The 19,001-nt window shown below is 44.6% G+C and overlaps 1 protein-coding gene across 2 annotated transcripts; it reads left to right on the top strand.

The window, feature by feature from the left end:
- The first annotated feature begins 2,888 nt into the window (after positions 1–2,888).
- LOC137535263 (zinc finger protein 391-like) lies at positions 2,889–17,868 on the top strand. Of its 2 annotated transcripts, none has more exons than XM_068257082.1 (7): positions 2,889–2,965; positions 8,771–8,948; positions 9,446–9,709; positions 9,819–9,930; positions 12,297–12,418; positions 12,518–12,635; positions 14,913–17,868. In XM_068257082.1, the coding sequence occupies exons 2-7, from the start codon at positions 8,829–8,831 to the stop codon at positions 15,713–15,715; spliced, it is 1,539 nt and encodes a 512-aa protein (XP_068113183.1). In that variant the 5' UTR covers positions 2,889–2,965; positions 8,771–8,828; the 3' UTR covers positions 15,716–17,868. The 2 variants fall into 2 exon arrangements, with proteins under 2 accessions (XP_068113183.1, XP_068113182.1); XM_068257081.1 differs by lacking the exon at positions 2,889–2,965 and adding an exon at positions 4,165–4,203.
- Positions 17,869–19,001: the final 1,133 nt, after the last annotated feature.

The raw sequence follows: 19,001 nt of genomic DNA, 5'->3' as shown, positions 1-19,001 counted from the left end.
CTACTCTCTTGCTTACTGATTCGGTACTTCTGCCTATCTGATCTGTTGCCGACACTGCCTGTACCTTGATACCGAATCAGTTTTCCGCCTCTGTACTATATCTGTCTGTTCGTTGCTGACCTTGCATTGTCTGACCTTTCTGCCCTCACTAGTGGGTCTTGCTAGTGAGGGAGTTCTTAAGGGCTGTCTCCTAACCCTTAGGTGATCAGCCTTGCTGTACTGTCTGTGACACTTGCTCTTCAGGTGCCTGTTAGCTGCAAGCAGAATCTGCTGATCACCTGCTCCTCAAGAGATCATCTTGCAGCATAGTCAGTGGTCCCTGCTCCTCCGGGGTCCACTGGCTGCAGTACAGTCCGATTCCCTGCTCCTCGGGGAATTCTTGGCTGCAGTACAGTCTGTATTCCCTGCTCCTCAGGGGATCCTAGGCTAGAGCTTAGTCTTGATCACCTGCTCTTCAGGTGATCATACTCTCCAACACCGTCAGTGGTCTCTGCTTCTCAGGTGTCCACTGGCTGCAGTGCAGTCTAAATCCCCTGCCCCTCAGGGGATCCTTGGCTGCAGTATTGTCTGTATCTCCCGCTCCTCGGGAGATAACTTCTCCAATTACTGTTGCACCAAACACAATACCACATTAGGTGTCCTGTGTCTAGCTATACTATTATTATTGGTGATTCTGCAGATCACCACATAATCAGGTATAGCATCTGTATTATTGGTGATACTGCAGATCACCAATAATCAGAAAAATCTGTGTTGCTGACACCAATCGTTACACGCTAGTTTGATGACGCTAGTTTGCGAAACCGGTCGGGAAGGAGACAGGCGGCACCTTTATACTGTCCTATACTGCTGACCCATACACGCGTGCAACTTTCTTGGGGTTCCCATTGCATGGGCCCCGTATGTAAGTTTTGCTTTTATGCTATTTTTTATGCTGTTTTTACTATGAAAACTCTATATTAAACGGTTTACACTTAGAGTTGCCGTTTGTTTGTTTTTATGATGTTTACTGATATTAATTTGTGAGACAAATCATTGCTGAATTGGTGGATCCTGGACAGACTGTTTTTTCCTGATGTCCTACCAAAGCGTTGATACAACCTTACAATGTGGGTTGTCACCTTTTTCTGGGTATCCATGATTGCAGAGCTGTGCCTTGACCCAGATATTTATTGTGGTGGAGATTTGCCTGCTCTTATTCTTTGTTGAAGACTTGTCTTCTGTTTTTGGATTCTGCACTGATTCTAAATAAGATACTTTAAGGATCACTATCCTGAACATTTAAAAATCATAAAAAGTACATTTCTTAATTCTCCCAGATTAAAATGCACTATGAATTACTTCTATTTCTTGTTGTCACTTACAGTAGGCAGTAAAAATCTGACAGTTCTGACAGGCTTTCGACTAGTCCATCTCCTTATGGGGAATTCTCATGGTTTTCTTTAAATTTCACAGGCACTTTCTGAATGGCATTTGCTTGGTCCAACTGGCAAAATAGGGTGCAAATGAGTAGGCGTGCTGGCCGCGAGGCAGGTGGTTTACGCACACGAGCGGCGAGCACTGAACTAGGCACCGCTATAGCATTAATGCGATAATGTGCAGAGCACGCAAGGGTAATTCGGGGACCCCAAATTGCTTCTCTCTCTGACTCATACAGGAAATAGTATTTATTGCTGCCGGCGATATGAGAGGAAGTGCTCAGCTCACCAGCGGCGTATGCTGCTGGCCGGCATCTTTGCGTAGAGTCTTTCTAGGGAGTGCTTTTTTTTGAAGAATAAAAAAGATACTGAGAATCCTCCATGAGGAGATGTACTAGTAAAGAAGTCTGTCAGATTTGTTTTGCCTTCTGTTAGCGACAGCAACATAGGAGAAATGTTATTTATAGAGCATCGTCAGGCTACATTCACACTCATTCCACCAATGTAGAAAAAGGCACTCCACAGGCTTCAAACTTGCGTTTGTGTTTATTGAGCAAGACACACTACATGTTACGAGTCAACTGACCCTTCCTCAAGTGTCCCGCCCACCACAACTACATCCCATTTCAAGGATTTCCCACAGGAAGTCCCACCTTAGTGCAATAACAAACAGGAAGTGAACATAAAAAGTATCATATACAACATTTCCTATACAGGGAACTACTATACCGTCTACCCTGCAATGATTAGTGGAGGGGTCATCATGAATCCCGCAGTACATATAATCCCACCTTTTATTCTTTCCTGTAATAGATCACAAAAAACATTTGTAACTGATTTGTTCGTTTAAACCCCTAGGGGATACACAATCTAATTTACTGATCCACTCCACTTCTTTACGGAGTAGTAACTTCTCCCTATCACCTCCCCCTCCTTAATGGAGGGACCGTGTCCAACACCATCCATCTTAATTGAGATACAGAATGTCCAGCCTGAACAAAATGTCGGCCAACAGGGACATTCTGCTTCTCTGGATGTTTCACACAATCGCCAACGCTTCGCTTGTGCTCTTGTATACGTGTCTTCACGTTGCGAGTTGTCTCACCCACATACAGGAGCCCACATGGGCATTTATTAGCATCAGTTACAAATGTTTTTTGTGATCTATTACAGGAAAGAATAAAAGGTGGGATTATATGTACTGCGGGATTCATGATGACCCCTCCACTAATCATTGCAGGGTAGACGGTATAGTAGTTCCCTGTAAAGGAAATGTTGTATATGATACTTTTTATGTTCACTTCCTGTTTGTTATTACACTAAGGTGGGACTTCCTGTGGGAAATCCTTGAAATGGGATGTAGTTGTGGTGGGCGGGACACTTGAGGAAGGGTCAGTTGACTCGTAACATGTAGTGTGTCTTGCTCAATAAACACAAACGCAAGTTTGAAGCCTGTGGAGTGCCTTTTTCTACATTGGTGGAGTGTACGTTTGGCAGGAGTGGTGGACCTGCAGAGAAAGAGCACCGGCATTTGCTACCTATATCAGGTTAGCTGGATCTGAGCACCAAGGTGGATTATACATTCACACTCATGTTGTGGTGCTACGTTTCCACAACTCACTCAGCTATCATTCCCCTATTGTGTGTGAAGCAGGGAGAGATAAGAAAAGGGGATACATGGCAGTGACTGCAAGCCAGACAAGTAGAGATTAAAGGACAACTGAAGTGAGAGGGATCTGGAGGCTGAGATATTTATTTCCTTTTAAGCAATACCAGCTGCCTGGCTATCCTGCTGACCCTCTGCCCCTAATACTTTCAGCCATAGCCCCTGAACAAGCATGCAGCAGATCAGGTGTTTCTGACATTATTGTCAGATCTGACAAGATTAGCTTCATGCTTGTTTCTGGTGTTATTCAGACACTACTGCAGCCACATAGATCATCAGGGCTGCCGGGCAACTGGTATTGTTTAGAAGGAAATAAATATGAGAACCTCCATATCCTTCTCACTTCAGTTATCCAAGGTGTTGGACTCGCTTCTTAGTGTAATAGCAATCAGTGTGTGACGGCTGGGGTGGGAGGGATGGAGGGGGGCGGGCACTTTGGTGTCTCAGCCTTGGGTGCTGGAGGACTTTGTCCCGCCTCTGAAACAAAGTACAAAAATGCTGACCCTGTAATCTCTGCCGCATGATGCAAATGTATAACCTTGCCTCATGAGAGAACCAGCCCTGTCTGTTGCTAATCCACTCATACTGCAGTCAGAAACATCTGATCTACATGCTTGTTCAGGGTCTATGCGGCTAAAAGTAGTAAAAAGGCAGTAAAAAGACAGAGTTGTAAAAAGGCAGAGGACCAGCAGGACAGCCAAGCAATCTGCCTTGTTTAAAGGAAATAAATATGTCCACCTCCATAGCTCTCTCACTTCAGGTGGCCTTTAATTTGAGATTTCTTCTTTGCCTAAATATATTTGCACAAAAAATGTATAATTTTCCCATTTCAAAAGCTCAGAGGCTGATCTGTGTCCCCTTTGGATGACTCAGGTAATGCCATCTCTGCTAGGGAAAATGTCATATTGTATCGCCGCAGTAAATACTACAGTTACAGTACATGAACGCCTGGTGAGGTAGCATTTGGTTAACACTAAATAGAGTTCTTGGTTAACCAGTGCCCCCTAGTGGCTGCAAAAAATATTACATGAACAGGAAAGTCCACAGACAGGAAGTTCAGAGTGAAAAAAAACAGGCGGAAGTAGAAAGAAGACATTGCTGGGACTGGCAGCAAAGGAGGTAATAATTAAAGACTATTTTATGTTATTGTACAATATATATATTTTATATTTACACCCATTATCTACTTCTGTGACCTCCTCAAAGTCCAGCAGCAGCTGATATATAAATATGTATGGACTGATCTCACTAAACAGTGGCACTTACTATATGTGTTGTTATTTGTTAATTACATAGCACCAACATCTTCCATAACGCTGTACATACTACAAAACAAATAGTAGGGAGCATAGATACAGGAGACATTCAGAGCTCTGTACAATCAGGACAAAAACATACATAGTTGATGTGTGGGTTGAGTCACCTATACTGGTTCATCTTCACACTTGAAGGAGGTTCCTGTCCTTGCAAGCTTACAATCTAGAGCAGGCATGGGCAAACTTGGCCCTCCAGTTGTTAAGGAACTACAAGTCCCACAATGCATTGCAGGAGTCTGGCAGCCACAGTCATAACTCATAAAAGCAAATGCATTGTGGGACTTGTAGTACCTTAACAGCTGGAGGGCCAAGTTTGCCCATGCCTGATCTAGAGGGTAGTGGGTTGCAGATACTAGAGAGAAGACACAGGAGTTAGCAGATGAGGTAGTAAACCTCCAATGCTACCTATAGCAACTTATAGGCTTGTCTGATCAGTTTTGTTTTGAGAGTATGTTTGAAGGTTTCCAGGCTTGGAACATGACAGACAGGCTGAGGGAGAGAATTCCAAAGTAGAGGTAATGCTACTGAGAAGTCCTGGAAGCGGGTGTGATTGGAGGTGACCATGCTAGAAGACAAGCGGGTCTCCTGGGAAGAGTGAAGGTTCTGGGTGAGATGGTATTTGGAGATTAGTGAGGAAATAAGGACGCGGCAACTTATGTAGAGCTTTGTATGATAGGATGAGGAGTTTAAACTGGATCCTTTGGGTAATTGGTAACCAATGGAGGGATTAGCAGAAAGGGGCTGCCTCAAAGGAGCAGGAGGAGAGGTGGATGAGATGGACAGCAGAGGACAGCAGAGTCTGGTTATTGGTGGACCGTAGAGTAGGGTGTTACAGTAGTCAAGACGGGATATGATTAGAGTATGTACAAGCAGTTTAGCAGCCTCCTGTGAGGGGACGAATACTGGAAATATTATACTGTATGTGTTTTTAGTTAATCAGAAGTCATTTGATTTGGACATAATAAATGAAATAATGATTGATTACAAATTAGCACCTAACCCAATTAATTTTGACTAAATAATGCGCGGAAAATTGCGAGGGAGAGGCAGTCGGTTATGGATGGGGCGTGGGGAGAGGTAGGGCATCGACAACTGCATTGTATGGCGATGATCGACATGACCTCGACCGATTGTCTGTTTCCTTTCTGCTGAAATCAAGCAGTAACCACTGTCACTTAGTGTATACCTGGCTCAAAACCGACCTGAACTCAAAACTTCCTGTCTGCTCTAAAACATAAGATGCAGCTGTAATGCATTGCGGAGACCCGCCGCGCGGACTGACAGCGGGGCGGCTGAATCCGCGTTCAGGCCGGCGGTTTCTCTGCAGCGGCATGCGTCTGGTTTGTCTGAGCCTAGTAGTGCACACAGATGGAGAGCTACGCGCGCGCGCGCTGACAGGCAGGCCCTTTATGCCAGTAGGAGAGGGATCAGCTGATCCCAGCGCAGCAGGCGATTGGTTGAATGGGACTGGGTGGCGCTGAGAAGCGCTCTGCTATATATACTTCTCGGCTATCAGTGGCTGGTTGTCTGCCGTTGTGAATGCTTATGTGTTAGCACTAAGACCATAGTCAGATCCGTCAGTGTGTTAGAACCATGTGGAACTGGGAATTCACACTTAGCCAGATTACTGTGTATTACTGTGTTATACTTTAGACCAGTCCCAGGGTGTCGAGACCACGGACCTCACACCCAAGACTATGGAAACTGTGTTATTACTGTGTTATACTGTAGACCAGTCCCAGGGTGTCGAAACCACGGACCTCACACCCAAGACTAGGGAAACTGTGTTATTACTGTGTTATACTTTAGACCAGTTCCAGGGTGTCGAGACCACGGACCTCACACCCAAGACTAGGGATATTGTGTTGTGCTTAGATCAGTTCCTGAGTGTTGAGACCACGGACATCACACTTTAGACTAGGCCTCTGTTTGATATCTGTTATGACCTATTGCCCCTTTGACTCTGCTCCTGCTCTCTGATTCGGTACCTTTGCACATCTGATTACCTGTTGCCAACTCTGCCTGTCCCTGGTTACCGAATCAGCCTTCTGTCTCTGTACTTTATCTGCTCGTGTGTTGCCCACCCGGCCTGACCGACCCTTTTACCTGTGACACCCCCCAGTGGGGTGTCCAGTAGCTGCAGGGACTCCCTGTCTCTCAGAGGGACCTCTCTGCAATCCAGTCAATCCAGTCAGGGACTCAATCTTACAGGAGTCCTTTGACTGCAGTAGTGTCTGATACCCAACAGTTCAGGGAATCATTGACTCTCGGTGTACTCCAAGCCTATCAGGAAATACTCATTATACGGTCTGGAGTCACCTGCTCCTCAGGTGGTCCAGACTCACATACTGTTGCACCAAACACTTACATTTATCAGGTGTTCAGAGGTTAGTTATACTTGTATTATTGGTGATTCTGCAGATCATCAATAATCAGGTATAAATCTGTATTCTTGGTGATACTGCAGATCACCAATAATCAGATTCTCTCTGTGTGCTGACACCAATCGTTACAGCAGCATAGTAACCTTTAAAGGACAACTGTAGTGAGAATAATATGGAGGCTGACATATTGGCTGCAGTAGTGTCTGAATAACATAACACCAGAAACAAACATGCAGCTGATCTGTCAGATCTGACAATAATGTGAGAAACACATGATCTGCTGCATGCTTGTTCAGGGTCTATGGCTGAAAGTATCAGAGGCAGAGGATCAGCAGGGCAGCCAGGCAACTGGTATTGCTTAAAAAGAAATAAATGCGGCAGCCTCCTTATCCTTCTTGCTTCAGTTGTCCTTTAAAGAAGAACATGCCTTGTTATAGTTTATAGAACTACTACAGAGATGCTGTAGTGTAATTACATCCGGATTTGCTGGGAGCACAGAAGGGGTTAATCTTCTGTGTTTACATATTAGCTCAGAATTCGTCAGTCTCGGCAGACAGTTGACAGCTCAAATTACACTGGCTCATTACTGGCTGAGGAGGTAGAATTAGAGAGGCTGTTCTCTATAAACACACCGGGTGGATTTCTCTGTTTTCCCTCTCTCCTGTGTAAGAGTTCAGGTTCTCTTTAAAGAGAATCTGTACTGTCCGATTTGTACAATAAAAACATACCAATTGAGTCGCTGTGATCTCCTGGATCCCTCTTTGCCATTTCCGTCGCTCCCACGCCGTGATCCTGGCTTTTAATCGCCAGTTTTAGGCAGTGTTTACAAACAAAAAACATGGCCACTAATCAGGAAGTGATGTATATATATATATATATATATATATATATATATATATATATATATATATATACACGTACGTACGTACGTACGTACGTACATACATACATACATACATACATACAAATATATATATATATATATATATATATATACACAAGTTTTTATTACATAGTGAATTTTCTGTACTCCAGCCAGGGATTCTCACAGTTTCTCAGCATGGGCAGCTCCCTCCCCCCTCAGACAAGCTGAAATTGAGAGCAGAGAACTTTCTGAGAGGGATAAACAAAGCACACACACACACACACACACACAAAGCCTGCAGGGGGCATGGAGGGGGCATGCATAACTTGTCCCTATCACAGCAGAGGCAATGCATTCCTCTCTGGGTTGACAAAGAAAAGAAGATTAGATATATTACAGAGACAGTGCAACTAGAAAAGGCTGCAGTAATCCAGCCCACATTAGAACAGGTATAGGAACTTATAGGATAGAAGAAATAAGGCTGAAAATTTTGTTTCAGAGTCTCTTTAAAGTGCGCCTGTAAGTGCTGTGTTTACATAACCTTGGAATCTACTCAGTAAGCACTGATTGCTGGCACACTGATAATTCATCAGTGGGTGTGGAAGGTGTCATTGTGACACATTGGGGTTTCAGCAGTGGAAGTGCTGTTTTCAGCATTATTTCAAAGCAGGGGGAAAGACTATTTAATTGCAAAAAACTGATATAATTAGGAGATGCACTTTAATTTTAGCTAGGTATCCTTTAAATAGGGTTCCGTTGATTCATCCATCCATGATTTGTTGAATAACTAGACAAAAATAGAGTAAATTAAAATAGCTAAAGTATAATGATATTTTATACTTCCTTCTTTGTTAAAACTTTGTGTTATGTTGTATGTAAAAATGAGGATTTTGTGAGTAATGTAACATACAGGTATCAGCGCTTTGGCTCTGTGTAAAAATACAAACATGTTTACATTAAAAATAAACTTCATCACTGGCCCATACTACCACAATAATACGGGCTGCTAACATCTGCACAGGGATGATAAGAAGAGAAAATAGAACCATTCATGTATAAAAATGTAATCCAAGAAGATTCTTGCGTAAATTGAATTGATTGTTTTTTCTGAATCTGCACAGGTGATCGATTGGTTCAGTCGGGAGACGTGGACACGGCTGGAGATAAAAGCGACACAGGATGGCCTGGAAAAGCATCTGGGTGGACAATCTGATGACTATACTGAGCACGGACAGGAGTCATTTGTCACTCAAGATATTAGACCTCACCCTGGAGATCATCTACCTGCTGACCGGAGAGGTGAGGAGGATTCTGGGAGGTCACATGATACCACTCATCTCTGCTAATAAAACACACACCTGACTGAAGAGGTGAAGAGGATTCTGGGAGGTCACATGACATCACTCTTATCCCTATTAATAAAACACACACCTGACTGGAGAGGTGAGGAGGATTCTGGGAGGTCACATGACATCACTCTTATCCCTATTAATAAAACACACACCTGACTGGAGAGGTGAGGAGGATTCTGGGAGGTCACATGACACCACTCTTATGTCTATTAATAACACACACACATGACTGGAGGGTTGAGGAGGATTCTGGAAGGTCACATGACATCACTCTTATCTCTATTAATAACATGCACACATGACTGGAGAGGTGAGGAGGATTCTGGAAGGTCACATGACATCACTATTATCACTAATAATAAAACACACACCAGACTGTAGAGAAGGATTCTGGGTGGTCACATGACATCCCTCACACGCCTGATGCATTTGGCTTTCTTGCAGAAATACGCAGCAGTGAAGGTGGCGTCTGTTGAGGGTCTGTTACAAAGCATGTATCCACGTACGCTGGAAGGCTGTAGAATCAGCGAGGACCCCATCACAGAGCCTCTTTCTTCCCTAACCTCGGACAGTGAAGAGAAGATCGTAGAGGTCACCAGGAAGCTGGTGGAGCTGCTGACTGGAGATGTGGACAGCGAGAGGTGTGCAAGCAGCCCTTATTCCTGGGATTGTACAGCAGGAGACACACCCATCCCTCACTATTACCAGGTAAGTGGAACTGAAGAGGCCAGAGTGACTCCATATTTCTTGTTCTGTGTAGAGCCTGCATGACGTGTACAGTTACTCATCATCTTCTGGCTTATTGGGCTTATGTTAGGATAAAGGTACAACTCCTTTAAAAGCTGAAATTAAAGAGGAGGAAGAAGAGACGTACGTGAGCGGGGAAGTGCAGTCTGCAGGGGAGGAGAGCGCATCGGAGCTCATTGCAGGTGAGTACAGGCTCTCATTTATTAAAGTGTACCGGAGGCGACATGTGACATGATGATATAAACACATGTATGTACAGTACAATACATATAAACAACCAGGCTGTTATACTTGTTTTATTTTGCCGCTTGAAAGAGTTCATTTCTAGGCATGTAAATAACAGCTTCTGTCCTGTCGGTAGCTTGTCGGGAATATAGTAAAAGCAAATTACAGCCATAAAAGTTTTCCTAGCAGAATACAACTTCTTAGGGCAGGGGAGAGGAAGGACAAGGTCAATAGTTCATGTATTTTCACTCTGGGACACTTGGTAGTCTTCCACTGATTAGAGGCAGTGAACCATTCAACCTCCTTTGTAAATGTTTAAATATAAAATAAAATCTTGGGATACTTAAAAAGGTAATATTTAGGAGTAGTAAGATAAATATGATTGTTAATCTCATCAGTTTATTTTCTCCTTGGATTCACTTGAACCCCCTTAGCAGTATGCCTGACACTGTGTCCCAGGCTGAATAAATGTGCAGTAATAGATGCAAAGCCTTTAGCTAGCACTAGGCTAGTTAGTACAAGTGTCCGGCACCCCTCGATCACCTGCGATCCCCCTGTTTATACATTACCCAGCCTGGATCCAGCGATTGCGCAGCCTCCCTGCACAGCTCCGGTCTCTCTATGGGGAGGATCTGGTTTGGTCATGACGTCATGAGCGATCCTCCCCATAGTGAAAACCGGGGCTGTCCGGGGAGGCTGCGCTGATCGCTGGATCCAGGCTGGGTAATGTATAAACTGGCTGGATCAGGGGGGGCGGGGTTGCGGACACTTTTACTAGCTAGCCTAGTGCTAGCTAAAGGTTTTGCAACTATTACTGCACATTTATTCATCCTGGGGCACAAAGTTAGATAATCTCCTGAGCGGTGTAACGCTCAGGAGGTTAAGGGCCATCTAAGACTAAACCTGAACAAGGCGGATTGTCAGGCGTATCACGGATCATAGAAGCAATGTGATGGCCTCAGTACTTTGTATGGGCCAGATGGGCAAACTCTTCTGTGACCATTTTAATAGCATACTGTACTTTTCCCAGGTGTGTGATTCACACACCCCTGAAGCAAGAAAGCTCGGCAGGAAAGGGAAAAATATGGCCGCCTCCATGTCCCTCTCCCTGTGTGATATGCACGTTCAGCAATTATCTTTTTGGGAGGGATCTCGTTAGAGACGCAGCACTCTGCAGCCTGGTCTTTACTATGTACCGGGTACAGGAGAGGACCAGTAAAATCTTGCCCCATTTACAGGTCTTATGGGTGGGACAACAGAGGTCTGTCGTGATCATCTAATAATGCAATCAGTGGCATTGGGGGACAACTCTTCTCACACTAGATTCCAAAAATTCTTTTCCCCCACGAAAGTCAGTCGATGAAAATGTAGTGTATGTACTTAGCTTAAAGATACTTACCTAAGAAGAAGGAGGATCCAGAGGCTTCCCATGTCCTCCTGCAGACTACCGCCACTGCCCGGGACCCTCTGAAAGCTGGTGTCCATGGACCTCTTCGTGCACAAGTGTAGGCGTTCTGCACCAGCGCTAGTATGGCCACACCTGGGCAATAGCACGAAGCTGCTCGTGGATGATGGGGAGGGTGACCACGAAAACATACTCGGCAAGCACTTGTTGGATATTTTTAGGGAGTCCACGTGTGGCTGCAGCTGGGGCCAGGAGGATGTGGGAAGCCTCTTCAGGATCCAGGAGGGTTCAATCTTCTTAGGTAAGTATCTTTTTTACTTTACTCTGCCACTGGTACACTTTAAGTTTTTCAGTGCTCTGTAGAACATGGCCTTAAACCCTGGTATAGAACAGAGGTGCCGGCAGAATAAAAGTAAATAAAACTCTTAAAATTAGGAGAGGTAGTGGTGGACTTACCTACTCCAAAGTACACGAGATAAACGTAGTGATATTTAAACAAAGAAAATGTATTCATATACTCCACAAAGTTTTGCAACGCTTTTCGCAGGCATGTCCCGGCTTTATCAGGCAATAAAAAGGAGCATACAGCTAATCTCGTCCAAGTATTAAATGCCTCAGTGCTTCAACAGGCAATGAGAAGGAGCATACATGGCCTTAAACCTTGTACCAACATGTTGCCCGTCAGCACGTGCGGTGCGTCATGTGATGAGTGCACTCTGCCAAGTCGATTCGCCAGCCTGATCTCTGGTCAAGGCGTTAGGGAACATTGGGGGACCACTGTGCACATGCTGGATTCTCAGCAGAGGTGTTTGTTATCGGACAGTGTTTCAACTAGTGTGTGTCTAACTTTAGTAATTTTAAAAATATAAGGTTTTACAGACTATTCAACCTCACCCACAATCTCTTCTTCCCCTTCAGTCAGTACCTACGTGTTTCCAGTCAATGAATCCAGTAACCGAAACCCACCAGAGAGACGTACAGGTCCCATCTATCTTCAGGAATCTGCACAAGAAGATCACACCATCCCTCACCATTATCAGGTAAAAGGTCATTGATAAGTCATATATCTATTAAGGATTGTTTGTAGATGAGTCGTGCAGTGACAATTGAGTGTATAATTTTTTAATTAATATCCTTAGAGTGAAAGCCTGAAAGACTTTAGAAGGACCAGTAATACCAGGGTGGTGGAAGAGGAGGAGGAGGAGGTGTTGACACCAGAAATGGTGAAGGAGCAAAGCCCTTCAGAAACTGCCACGGGTTAGTATGTCAGCAGGGTCTAGATCTGAGGGTGGTTAGATGATGAAGAAGAGAAGGTCTCATACGTAGCAGCAACCACAGGTAAGCTCTGGACCACTATGGGGTTATCAGGGAGTTTATCAGAAGAACTTGGATCTACCACCTGTAAATCATCCAACAGCTCAAGGCTCATGTTATGCCATGTCCCCAACCTGACAAATGGCAAGTTCCCAAAATATCTGTTTACGACATTGAACAATAATTAATTGTCAGGAATTCAGTACTTAGGTAGATGTCCAATCAAGAAAGACTTGACGTTAGATACTTGCCTGTCTCTGTTTGTGTCATGGACCAGCAGGCTTATTTCTTCGACTCATCCTGCTGTCATTTTGAATTGTCCTGATTCTGGAGAAGCTCATGGTTGTTTGATGGTTGGTAACAGTATTGGTAAGACAGGGCTTAACACCACATCAAATAATAATAATAATAATTATTATTATTAGTGATTTATAAAGTGCCAACATAGTCTGTGGCGCTGTACAAAGTAAGAAACAAACATGGGGTGCAAAACAATACAGACAATGGTTTACAACAATATACAAAATACAGAGTTGTTACAAAATACAGAATTGGTAATGACAGTGATAAAAGTAACATGATGAATAAAGTGTGTAATGATTTCCAAGACACAAAAGGGTGAGGGAGCCCTGCCCTTGCAAGCTTACAATCTACACAAATAGGGAGGAAACAAGAGGTGGGGTAGCATACAATAAACATACCTAGAGGCAGTGTGTTTTAGGTTATCTAGTAGGACAGTGATCTGCAAACTTGGCTCTCCAGCTGTTAAGGAACCACAAGTCCCACAATGCATTGCAGGAGTCTGACAGCCACAGTCATGATTCATAAAGGCAAATGCATTCTGGGACTTGTAGTTCATTAACAGCCAGAGAGCGAAGTTTGCAGATCACTGTAGTAGGAGTACAACTTGGCCAGAGGTAATTTTGGCTGATGTCCACTTTAGTCTGTTATATCTAGTCACAACTCGTTTCAGTTATGGCAGGAGGGGAACATCTGGTCCTGAACTCTAAAAATCCCAGAAGCCAGGTAGCCTATGTTATTTAAGGCTGGCATCTTCTTTTTGAGTGTTTTCTAAGGCTGGGAGCACACTTGTCTGTGCAGAAGTCCATGAGTTTTCTGCCATATGCGTTTCTCTCTGCGTTTAGGCTGGGAGCACACTTTCAGGGGTATTTCTGGCGATCTGTGGTGTTCTGCGTTTCTAATTGCCTTTCCCGCTTGCAGTTTTCTACAAATGGTCACGACTTTTCAGGTTGTGGCATGCATTACGAAATGCATGGAAATAAGTAGAATGCCAGGTTGTTTAAAACCGCAGAAAAAAAATAGCTACCGAAAAATGCGGAAAACACATATGATGTGCGATTACTGAGTGGGCCATTGACTTCAATAGCCAGTGCTATTTGCTGTGTGAGTGCGTTTTGCTGTGTGCAGCAAAATGCGAAAGATTTAAACAAGTATTCTCCCAGCCTTTGTGTTTTTTGGATAAAGTTTTTGTATGTGTTTGTGTTTTTATGGGTTTTTAAACAAGATTTTTTATCTAGTGGGATAAATATGTTTTTTTGGCCCAAATGCAAATCGCATACAGTATGCTGGAAGATCCAACATGTTGTGTGTTTTCAAACTGTTACATTGCAGACTCTCTTGGTTAAAAAAAAAAAAAAAATTATATTGCAGATCGCAGATGTTTCATTATGTGCGATATCGGGTGCGTTTCCTGCACCTGCAGAAAACGCACGTAATTCAAACAAGTGTGCTCCTAGCCTAACTTGTTATCAATGAAACTGGCTCTTACAAATATTGTGGTGGGCCCTTTAAAAGTACAGACTAGCTTCTAAATTCCAAATGAATTTGACCACACACAGCTTTGCTTTAGCCTCTTCCAGTTGAATTGTGTGCTGCTGGTACCTGCTACCGTGTACATGTAAAAGGGTGCCGGGAAAGTTGAGCGCAGGGTGAGGCCGAAAGACGGCTCAACCTGCAATTGCAATTTCCTGGCAGTGTTAATTACTATTCCCTCTCCAGACCACCATGGACTCAGGGGGAAGATGCAATTTGGCTGCCAGCTGGCTGAATTGCACTGTTTTACGCTATAGCCGTAATTCAGATTACAGTCCATGGCGGTGCCCAAATGTCTGGCATCCTTTTTACCGGTCTCACCTGCTACCACCTGTTTCCTTCACTTCATGGAATTATGAAAAATAATCATATTTTTGATATTTTTAGGACATGAATACAATGTGAACACAGTTTTGGAGGGTCGTATGTCGTTGTCTCCGGAATGCAGAGAGGAGGATGATGATAGCGTACAATATGCTCCAGAAGAAGGCTGCTTGTCCTCCCATGTACCTCCAGATCTGCAGTGTATGGACAGATTGCCTGATCCCCGTATACCTGAGCAACAAGAGTCACACATCATATCTGATGAGTCATGTACTGAAGTTGAAGCAGACTCTAGATTGGAGTCATCTTCTGTCCAACGTGGGCCAGCTGACATCAGCAGCAAGCCGTTTTCATGTCCTCAGTGCAAAAAATGCTTCTCAAAGAAGGCCTTTCTCCTGAAGCATGAGAAGACACACCTGCACTCCTGCTTGCAGTGCGGCAAACATTTCACCCTCAAGTGGAATCTTCTCCAACACCAAAAGATCCACACCGATGAGAGGCCCTTCCAGTGCAGCGAATGTTACAAATGGTTCAGCCGGAAGTCCAATTTGGTCAGGCACTGGAAAACGCACACGGGGGAGCGGCCCTTTATCTGTGTGGACTGTGAAAAAAGTTTTCCCACCAGAGAACAACTCTTTTCCCATTACAGCCTTCACAGCAACAATCTTCCCTTTGCGTGTTGGGAATGCGGCAGTCGTTTCCTGTCTCAGGAGCAGCTAACAGAACATCAAAAGATGCACTTGGGTTTGGGCCAAAACTATGAAGAACAGAGCTTTATCTGCTCGGAATGTGGGAAAGCCTTTATATCACAGGAAAAGCTCCGTAGACACATGAGGACTCACATCAGAAGGACTGAGGATGCTTAGACGACAATTATGGACTCTTCCAGAGTGAACACCTGTTCTCATCTTTCTGCCAAACGGAGATCTTCTTAAATCCCACTTTACCTTGTCCCTCATGCATACAAAAGACAAGGGTATTACAAGTTACCCACAACAGGTCTGCAAATGTACCTTCAGCAAGACAATTTCCATGTATGACCTTCCTCAGGGTGTATTTGTGAAGGTCCTCATTTTTCCAGATCACGGTATGTCCAAAGAAAGATTAAGGTAACTTCGATTGGAGGCCTCTTTCTGCGTTTGAAGGTGTTTGGCCACTCCTATAGAATAAAGTCTTCAGTTCTTGTAAGTGAAGGAGATCCCTCAGTTAGGCTATCCACTCACATAGTGACCAGGAATCTCACAAGAACTGAAGTAGACTCTAAAAATAAGGTTTTGTTCAAAAAAAGAAAACATTGTACAGGTTAAGTTACTTCAATGGTTACCTTAATTTTTCTTTGGCTGCGTCTCATGGTGTATCGCCGTGGTAGCCGGAAGTTCAACTTTTTGGGTTCACCACACCAGCAGCTTACACCATATATGGAGGGCAGCAGCCCACCACTGGTTAATAGTAGGGATGGTCAATAATATGCTACAAAATTTTTGGTTTTTAGGGGACGTTATGGTCGCATAACGTACCCCTAACGCAACGACTGGTGGTGTTGGATGTGGACGTCAGAGCGAGCCGCGTTGTGCAGCTCACTCTGGCGTCCGTGATGCCGTGATGCGCACTCTTGGACGCATGCGGCATCACGTGGTCCCGCCAGCCAATCGCCGCACAGAGCGGCGCTCAAGGAAGTAAACACTGCACACGTCACAAAGTGCAGTGAATATTAATTAGCCATGTGCCTGGCCGCTCTCCCCTCTTCCCCAACATTACTGAGCATGTGCAAGCAGTCTAACGTGGCTTAGCCGCGTATAAAGTACTGCATGCAGTACGTTATCTTGAGGTGCAGCGTTACAATGTAACGCAACGTGGGTACTGTGAACAGCCCATTGATTTTTCATTACTGTGCGGTGGGCTGCATTACAGGCTGCTCTAATGTGCTCCTGTAACGTCTCACTGTGAATTCAACTAGTGAAAATCGTCAGCTATTGCACAATTGCTTCGGGTTCAAGTTGCCTAAATTCGCCTAAGCTTAACATGACATTTGCATCATCTCAAAATGATTAGCATCCCTCCTGACCATCTGTAGCCATGAGAGTTGGTGAATGAGATGATAATACTGTCATTTCAGCTTGTATTTAAATTGAAAGTGGACCTGAACTCTTGCACAGGACAGAAGGAAAACAGAGAGAAATGCACCCTGTGTGTATTTTGAGAGAGTTTAGCCTGTCTAATTCCCCTTCACCTGTGACTAATCACAAGTTATAATTGGATCTCTCAGCTGTGTCAGCACAGAAATTCAACAGTCTTGGCAGAACCAGCTAACATGTAAACACAGGATGTTAACCCATTGTCTGCTTCCATGAAAGCAGGAAGTAGACACACTGCGGATTTATTGCAGGATTTGTATCAGCTGTAATAAAGACATTTTTTCTTTAAAGGTTATTATGCTGTTGCTTATCTTTTAGAGCACAGAGGAAGTCCTGAGTTCAGGGCCCATATGCAATTCCCTTGTTCTCCTGAGTTTTCTCCTAGGAGATAATTTTCATCTTCTCTTTAACCACTTGAGGACCTAGCCTTTACCCCCCCTTAAGGACCAGCGCTGTATTTTCAGATCTGTGCTGGGTGGGCTCTACAGCCCCCAGCACAGATCAGCTGGCATGCAGAGCGATCAGATCGCCCCCCTTTTTCCCCCCTAGGGGAATGATGTGCTGGGGGGTCTGATCGCTTCTGCATGCTGTGGGTGGCGGGGGGGGGGGGCACCTCAAAGCCCCCCTCCGCGGCAACATTTTCCCCCTCCCTCTTCTCCCTCCCTGCCTGAGAGATCGGAGGCTGCACAGGAACTGATCTGTCCTGTGCAGCCTCTAATAGGATCCCCGCTGTCATGTGACAGCGATCCCCGGCCGGGGATCGCTGATCTACTACAACGCTGCTACTGTAGCAGCGTTGTAAAAATGTAAACAAAGTGGATTATTTCCGCTTGTGTTTACATTTAGCCTGCGAGCCGCAATCGGCGGCCCGCAGGCTATTCACGGAGCCCCCCGCCGTGAATTGACAGGAAGCAGCCGCTCGCGCGAGTGGCTGCTTCCTGATTAATTAGCCTGCAGCCTGCCACTTTGCCGACGCGCGTTATGAGTGCGCGGTCGGCAAGTGGTTAAAATAACTTTTAAGCATTTTACAATTGAAAAAGTACCTAAAAGCAAGTGAAAAAGTACTAGCAAAATTATTTTGAGTATTTTGGTGGCTTAAAAGGCATTTTATCACAAGGTGTGAAAATATCACCTGGGAGAAAAAGTGAATTGCATGTGGGCCACGGTCTGCTTTAATGCAAATTCTACACAGCTTAGAATGGTGCCAGTCCCAAGCTTGGCCCAAATCCTAGCTGCATACAGTTTGCATTATATACGCATACAAGCCAGGATAAGCTTCTCCTTCATCATCTCTATGAGCTACCGTTATTCCAAAAACGACGTCAGAGAGGGAGGCGGAGTCTGACTGATGCTACGAGAGAGGGAGACGCGGCAGAGGCGGGATCTGTTAACGTCGGAGAGGGAGGTGGAGTCTGACCGATGCTTACAAGAGAGGGAGACGCGGCAGAGGCGGGATCTGTTATGCTTTGTTTTTGCAGTTGAAAACAAGAGTGCAAATCTTTGTCTTCAGTATTTTAATAAATGTTTTTCTACACTGTTGCTGTGTGTTGTTGAGTGCTGAATAAAAAGTGGATAAGGAGCTGGGAGGACTGGTACGGGCGTGAGATAAAACGTTATTAGCTGGTCTGTGGAATTAGCAGCCAGGATCTCTGATGAGCGCATATCACGCCTGGAGGTTTTCGCTAGTCCCAGACCTGGGGCAATATGCAATTGCTGTAGCAAACTCTCAGTGGTTTTGCTAGCATTTGCTACAGTGATTTCCTGTGCAATTTGTATGGCGATAGGAAGTGCTGTGCAAACTACTGCCAGCGATTGTACAGCACTTCTGAGCGATTATTACTTTGTGTGCACATAAAGTATACTTACCCGAGGTTCATTTCTGCCGACTTCCAGCGTGTAGCTCCACCCACTAGCACAAGAGGTCAGAACTAGTGCTTCTCTATCTTCAATTAGAGAAACGCCAATGACCTCTTCTGTAGGGGCGGGGCTATGCGCCAGAAGCCAGAGCGCGGGAGAT

Source organism: Hyperolius riggenbachi, chromosome 10 (assembly GCF_040937935.1).
Source record: "Hyperolius riggenbachi isolate aHypRig1 chromosome 10, aHypRig1.pri, whole genome shotgun sequence".
In the NCBI taxonomy this organism is placed as follows: domain Eukaryota; kingdom Metazoa; phylum Chordata; class Amphibia; order Anura; family Hyperoliidae; genus Hyperolius; species Hyperolius riggenbachi.
Note: the sequence above shows the minus strand (reverse complement) of the source record. Positions and strands in the feature narration are given on the sequence as shown.